At 34.7% G+C, this 8061-nt stretch overlaps 1 protein-coding gene across 1 annotated transcript; it reads left to right on the top strand.

Annotated features, from left to right (window-relative positions):
• Positions 1-928: 928 nt before the first annotated feature.
• On the top strand, positions 929-5037 carry LOC139877917 (zinc finger CCCH domain-containing protein 30-like). The gene is made up of 2 exons (XM_071865318.1): positions 929-1106; positions 2460-5037. Exon 2 carries the CDS (start codon positions 2555-2557, stop codon positions 4547-4549), a length of 1995 nt encoding a protein of 664 aa, XP_071721419.1. The 5' UTR covers positions 929-1106; positions 2460-2554; the 3' UTR covers positions 4550-5037.
• The last annotated feature ends 3024 nt before the right edge of the window (positions 5038-8061 follow it).

An 8061-nucleotide genomic window follows, 5' to 3' on the forward strand; every position in this document is an offset into this window, starting at 1 on the left:
TGTATTTATATTTACAAGAATGATATTTTCTTAATGTTTAGGATTTTATGGAGTTAATTATAGCATGCTTTTATAATTAAACATCAATAAACATCAATTCAAGTGAGATGAGGAATAAATATGATAAAACTATTAATTTTACAAACATATAATAATGAATTATTGTTACTACATAAGCAAATCTTATGGCTACATATTTTAATTAGTACGGGGTAACTAATTAACATAGATATAAAAGACAATTGTAAAAATGGTTAAGTAATTAACATAACTATAAGAGACGATTGTACGAGTGAGTAACAATACACTTTGTTCAACTTTCATGATTTGATCATTATTATTATTATTATTATTATTATTATTATTATTATTATTATTATTTATTATCAAATTTTCAATCAATATGATTGGTAGGTTAAATAATACAATAGGTTTAAATAAAAGGTTATTAACTCGGGATAAACTTCAAATCAAATATATTCAAAAGAAAAAAAAAAGGAATGAATCTTTACTAGAATGTCATGAAACACATTAGATACCCTTATCAAGCTTAATAGTTACATATTTTATAACCATATCGTCATTCAATGTATACATTTTATTTTTATGCATCGTTAGATATGTGCTCATTACATGGCTGATTGGGTGCATTTCGATAGCCATATCATATAACGTGTTAAAAGTTCAAATTGCTTTTCTGTTACTTTTTGGATTCGTTGATACAATACTAACATTATGAACACAAGACGACACATATTTGAATTCATGAATTCTATGTATTAAAAAAACTTTTTAACAATAAAGAGGGACTTCAATGTCATTTTTCAAATACAAGTGGCTTAAAGTAGTCATATTAGCTAAATTCACAGACCATATATTAAATTTCATTTCTTTGTAGTAATAATTTATTTTTATTTCAGTTGAGGAAGAGGGGAAATAGAGAGAGAAAAGCATAGGAAATGGAGGAAGCTATTTTCTTCTGATTATCAAACCCCTTCATAAAAATCACAACTTTTTGATTCTATTATCACTCTTTCACTTCCCTTGATTCTTAGATCTGAAAACCCATTAAAACCCTCCGATGGTTAAGTAGAACAAAGTTTCCGGTAAGTTTGTACTATTTTCCGGCGAAATATATGTGCTTTTTTTTACTCAGGTTAAACTCACCGATCTTTGGGTTTTTAGATACCCTTTTGAAATCTGTTTCTGTATGTACACGTCCGTACACACACTAAAATATGTTAACTATGTGTTTTAGATGAAATTTATCTGACCATTTTTTTCAGTTTATTTGAAACACCCTTTTGGTATGTTTCTTATTTTCTTGTGAATTTCTGAAGTTTATTTATTTTGATCGGTTGAAGAATGTTATCTTTGTGTTAAATTTGTAAAAAAATGGCATTGATGAAACATGTTTGCTGTTTTCAGAGCAAAAACGTACAACTTGATAAGCATGAGGTACACCATGTTTTTTTTTTATTTGTTTCATTTATTGGGCTTCTGGGGTTTTCTGCAAAGAACTGTTTTTTTATTAATTTGTGAATAAAGATTGAACCTTTTGTTTAATTTTGACTTTGGGTCAACTTTCTTGAATACCATTGTTGTATGATATGCTTTATTGGAAATGAATAACCAAGAATCAAGGACTTAAAAAGACTGTATTTTGCTTTGAATTTGTTTGTTATCTCATGGGTTATGTGTTTAAAGAATCAAATGTTCTTAATTTCTTAATAAAATTTGAGCCTTTTGATTTGATTTTGACTTTATGTCAACTTTCTTGTATGCCCATTGATATGTGCATGCTAATATGCTATACTGTCTTGAAATGAATAACGAATTAAGGATTCAAAAGACTCTTTCTTTTTCTGATTTCATTTAAATTGAGGAACAATATAATCCCAGAGTGCAATTTACTACATGAAGTTTTTGTTTTTAGGGTAAAGTTTGATGGTTTGTTTTTGTGATCTGATCAATCATTCAATTCCAATTTCCAAGTACTAAGAAATTTGTCTTCAGTATCTTTTAAGTGCCATCTTACCATCTACCAGTGGCCCCAACTTATTTTTATCTATTTTTGTACAAGGGTTTTAGTCTCTCATCTTGTCTACATCTTCTATTTTTCATATTGTATATTTGTTATCACTCAGCAACTTTGCTCTTACATTTGACCTTTTCCCCCATTTTATTTGGTGGAGTTATTTATTGTGCTATATCTATCAAGAGCTATTGATATAAATAATGTTGTTGTTATGAATAACAGATTATGGAATTGTAATCTTCTTTTAGTTACTTCATTTGCTATTATGATTAACAGATTAAGGTGTGTTTTGAACTTGATAACATTAGTGTATTTTTGATAGTTTTACCCTACATGATCTAAATTGATATTGCAGTTCTTGTTTACTTGTGGGTTTTTCATAAAGTTTTGATCTTGATAATTTTTGTATATTTTTTTGCAGATTAAAATCATGGGCTAGGTAATACAAACACCACTGACTGTTGATCGTTGATCTTTACGATTTTTTTGCCAATAAGTTAGCCATCTAACACAAACATGAGTCAGTTAACTGTTGAAACCAGTGATTCTTTTGCTACTTTGCTTGAACTAGCTGCAAATAATGACATTGAAGGCTTCACACAATCAATCGAATCCGACCCTTCTGTTATTGATGAAGTTGGATTATGGTATGGGCGCCAAAAGGGGTCAAAACAAATGGTTCTTGAACACAGAACTCCATTAATGGTGGCAGCTATGTATGGAAGCATTGATGTTTTAAAGCTAATCCTTTCAAAATCAAAAGCTGATGTTAATCAATTGTGTGGTGTTGATAAGACCACTGCTCTTCATTGTGCTGCTTCTGGTGGGTCCGTAGACGCGATCGAAATCGTTAAAATGTTGCTGCTCGCAGGTGCTGACCCGAACTTGATTGATGCTAACGGGCTTCGACCCGTGGATGTAATTGTGGTTTCACCAAAGTTACCCAATCTGAAAAAAACCCTTGAAGAACTTCTTGGAGTTGAAGTTGCAGGTGAAGGTGATATTACCATTTTGCCCTCACCGGAACCCGAAGTTGAAGTTGAAGTTGAAGTTGAAGTTTCAGGTGAAGCTGAACTAGAATCTGAATTGGATCTAGTTTGTTCTCCCAAAATGTCGGGTTTTAACGATGCGAAAAGAGAATACCCGATTGACCCGTCATTACCCGACATCAAGAATAGCATTTACTCAACCGATGAGTTCCGTATGTACTCATTTAAGATCCGTCCGTGTTCTCGGGCCTACTCACACGATTGGACCGAATGCCCATTTGTCCATCCAGGCGAAAACGCGCGTAGACGGGACCCACGAAAGTACCATTATAGTTGTGTCCCATGCCCAGATTTCAGAAAAGGGACGTGTCGAAGAGGTGACATGTGCGAATACGCGCACGGTGTTTTCGAGTGTTGGTTGCATCCCGCCCAATACCGAACCCGTCTTTGTAAAGACGGGACCGGTTGCAACCGACGGGTGTGCTTCTTTGCTCACAAACAAGATGAGCTTCGCCCGTTGTTTGTGTCAACGGGGTCCGCAGTCCCATCGCCTCGGGCAAATTCCAGCCCGAGTGCGATGGATTTTGCTGCAGCTATGAGCATGATGCCCGGCGCGGGCCCGGGCCCGGGCCCGTCATTTACACCACCCATGTCTCCATCGGGTAATGGCATGTCAAATATGAATTGGGCTCCACCGAATGTACCCTCGTTGCATTTACCCGGGAGTAATCTTCAATCGAGCCGTTTAAGATCATCTTTAAATGCTAGGGACATGCAATCGGATCAAGATTTGAATCTTCAGCTTTTTAACGAGTTATCGAGGCAACAAAGGGCGATTTTAACTCCAACGAAACTTGATGACATTTTTGCAGCCGAAAGCTCGTCTCCGAGGTTTTCGGATCAGTCAGTTTTTTCACCGAGACATAATTCGAACGTTTTTAATCAGTTTCAGCAACAACAGAGCATGTTATCACCGATTAATACTAATTTCTCTCCAAAAAGTGGTCCCTTTTCGGTTCAGTCGCCAGGTAGGATGTCTCCTAGAAACGTTGACCCAATTTCACCCATGAGCTCTCGGGTTTCAATGTTGGCTCGTGAGAACCAACATCAGTTCAGAAGTTTGAGCTCACGTGAGCTTGGGTCAAGATCAGGTGGTATTTTGGGTTCTGATGCTGACCCGTGGTCAAAATGGGCGGGTAATGACCAAGCTGATTGGGGTGTTAATGTTGATGATTTTGGTAAGCTCCGTAGGTCGTCATCGTTTGAAAATGGGTTGAATAATGGGGAAGAGCCTGATCTGTCATGGGTTCAATCACTTGTTAAAGAAACACCACCAGAGATGAAGGAAAAGCTGGCGGGTTTTGGCGGCTCAGGTGGCGGTGCAGGATCATCCAGTGAAGGAACTGGCGGTAGCGGTGGCGGTGGTGGTGGTGGTGGGCAGATTGAGCAAGTCGATCAATCTACATTGAGCGCGTGGATTGAGCAAATGCAGCTTGATCAACTTGTCGCGCAACAAAATTAAAATCTTGGGAGGTATATAACAAAAATAGTTCCGATTTTGGGATTTTGATTTTTGGTTATGGGTGAAAATTGGCGGCAAAAGGAGGAACAAACACAAGTTTTTCTCCAAGATTATTTTTAATTTAATTATAATTATAAAATTATAATACAAGCAGAAGAAGTTAGAAACTTTAGAAGAAAAAAACTTCAAAGACCATTATTATCTTGGGATATGCTTTGTAAAAGGTAGCCCAGTTTAGGAAGTTTTTTATATAAAAAAAATATGGATAATTATTTTTAATGTTTATTAACAGTAAATTTCCCTCCTTTTTCCATTGCTTGAGGGATGCAAGTTTGTCCATGTAATCATGTATAAGTGCAGATCTCAAGTGTTTTGATCTTTTTAGAGATTAAATGGGGGAGGTGAGGATGATGACTGATGTAGCAATGATTTGAATTAATGTTATTCCCTTCAATTATTATTATATAAAATATTACATTATGCACACATTTTCATTTTATTGTAATGGAATAAATTTTACATTGTGCACACATTTTCATTTTAGTGTTTGTCTTTTCCAACTTAAGGAATAAATTTCTATTGTCTTGTAGTTATGGCTTCAATTATTTTGATTTGTTTTATTTTGGAAAATGAAATTATGGTGTAATTAGTGAGTTACTAAGCCAAGAAAAATGGACATTTTTTTTTTCTTGGAAAAAAAGAAAAAAACAAGTGTTATAATTCAGTAGGCTTATAACTACCTTTAGTGGTTTGATTCTTGATGTTATAATTCAGTAGGCTTATAACTACCTTTAGTGATTTGATTCTTGATTTAGAATACTAATAATGAAGTGTAAGAACAAAGATGATAATGGAGAGAAAGAAAGAAACACTTTGTAAGTGTGAGAAATGGTGCAAGTTTAATGCTTGCATTCATGAGTATTTATAGCCTAAAATCTCAATATAAAAATACATACTTTGTGTACCAAAATTGACTATATGTATACACCAAAATTGACTATCCATATCTATATTATTATTATTATTATAACACTCCCCCTTGGATAGCAATTTTATTTTGTTGAAGATCAACTATAAATTACTGCCTCGTTAAAAACCTTGCTAAAGAAAACCCAGTGGGAAAAAACTTTAGCTAAGGGAAAAAGAGTGCAGCATGGAGTTGACTCCCCCTCAAGTAGACATCGCTTCAGCTGTTACATCTTTTGAACATGTCTCATGCCAATGTTATGAACGTGTGTTCTGAAAATAGCAGTTGGAAGTGCTTTCGTGAAAAGATCAGCAGAGTTTTTGCTAGATTGCACATATCTCATTTCAATCTGGTTGTCCTTAATGAGATTTTGAGTGTATGAGAAGAATCTAGGTGGTATGTGTTTTGTTCGGTCACTTTTGATATACCCTTCTTTCATCTGTGCTATGCAAGCTGCATTATCTTCATAGATAGTTGTTGGACTTTTATCGCGTTCTAGTCCACAAGAATCAGTAATGAGTTGTGTCATTGATCTCAACCAAAAACATTCTCGAGTAGCTTCATGTAATGCAATCACTTCGGCATGATTTGACGATGTAGCAACAAGTGTTTGTTTTTGAGAACGCCATGATATTGCAGTACCTCCATTTAGGAATACATATCCAGTTTGAGATTTAGCTTTATGTGGATCAGATAAATAACCTGCATCTGCATAACCAACCAAATCTTGTTTTGATTCGTTAGAATAAAATAATCCTAAATCAGTAGTTCCTCGAAGGTATCGAAATATGTGTTTGATCCCATTCCAGTGTCTTTTGGTAGGAGCAGAGCTGAACCTTGCTAACAAATTAACTGCAAAAGAAATGTCAGGTCTTGTACAATTTGTAAGATACATAAGAGCTCCAATTGCACTAAGATATGGCACTTCTGGTCCAAGAATGTCTTCTTGATCTTCACATGGACGAAATGGATCAGCTTCAACATTGAGTGATCTAACAACCATAGGAGTACTTAATGGTTTTGCCTTGTCCATATTGAAACGTTTCAAAATCTTTTCAGTATATGTTGTTTGATGTACAAGTAAACCATTAGGCATATGCTCAATTTGTAAACCAAGGCAATACTTGGTTTTTCCGAGATCTTTCATTTCAAATTCTTTCTTTAGAAGTTGAATGGCTTCATGGATCTCTTTATTTGTACCTATGATGTTAAGATCATCAACATAAACAGCTATGATCACATATCCGGATGTTGTTTTCTTAATGAAAACACAAGGGCAAGTAAGATTATTTGTATACCCTTTGCTTATCAAGTAATCACTTAATCGGTTATACCACATACGTCCCGATTGTTTTAACCCATATAAAGATCTTTGTAATTTAATCGAATACATTTCTTTGGGTTTTGCATTTGATGCTTCTGGTACCTTAAATCCTTCAGGTATCTTCATATATATATCACTATCAAGTGATCCATATAGATAAGCAGTCACAACATCCATGAGATGCATTTCTAAATTTTTAGAAACTGCCAGACTGATTAAGTACCTAAAAGTAATTGCATCCATAACAGGAGAATAAGTTTCTTCATAATCAATTCCCGGTCTTTGAGAAAAACCTTGAGCTACAAGTCTAGTTTTATACCTTGTAACTTCATTTTTCTCATTTCTTTTTCGGACAAAAATCCATCTGTATCCTACAGGTTTCACATCTTTAGGAGTGAGAATGATGGATCCGAAAACTTTTCTTTTATTGAGTGATTCTAATTCAGCTCGTATTGCTTCTTTCCATTGAGCCCAATCATGTCTATTTTGACATTCAACCATAGATGTTGGTTCTGGATCATCATCATTATTCATGATGTCATATGCAACATTAAATGAAAATTTCTCATCAAGATTTTTCATTTCATTTCGGTTCCATAATATTTTTGAATATGCATAATTGATTGCAATTTCTGTATTGACATCATCAATCTCCTCTGCAGTAGGAGTACTGATTTGTGGTTCTTCTTGAACACTTTCTTTTACTTCATTATCAGCTGATTTTCTTTTTCGAGGATTTTTATCCTTTGAACCGATTGGTCTTCCACGTTTCTGACGTGGCAAAGATTCATGAGTGACGTTATTGCCAGCTTTTGGAATTTCAATTCGAGCTGGAGTATTTACTGCTGGTATATATGATTTTGTCACCGTTTTTGTATCTGTAAATGCATCAGGCAATTGATTTGCAAGTTCTTGTATATGCATTATCTTTTGAACTTCTGTCTCGCATTCTTTTGTGCGAGGATCAAGATACTTTAATTGAGGTTCACACCATGAAACATCATTTTCTTTATTTTTCATTTCTCCCCCTAATCTAGGGAACAATGTTTCATTAAAATGACAATCAGCAAAACGTGCTGTAAAAACGTCACCTGTCATAGGTTCAATATACCTTAATATTGAAGATGTTTCATATCCAACATATATTCCCAACCTCCTTTGAGGACCCATTTTTGTACGTTGTGGTGTCGCAATTGGAACATACACTGCACAACCAAATGT

This window comes from Rutidosis leptorrhynchoides, chromosome 11 (assembly GCF_046630445.1).
Source record: "Rutidosis leptorrhynchoides isolate AG116_Rl617_1_P2 chromosome 11, CSIRO_AGI_Rlap_v1, whole genome shotgun sequence".
Lineage (NCBI taxonomy): Eukaryota > Viridiplantae > Streptophyta > Magnoliopsida > Asterales > Asteraceae > Rutidosis > Rutidosis leptorrhynchoides.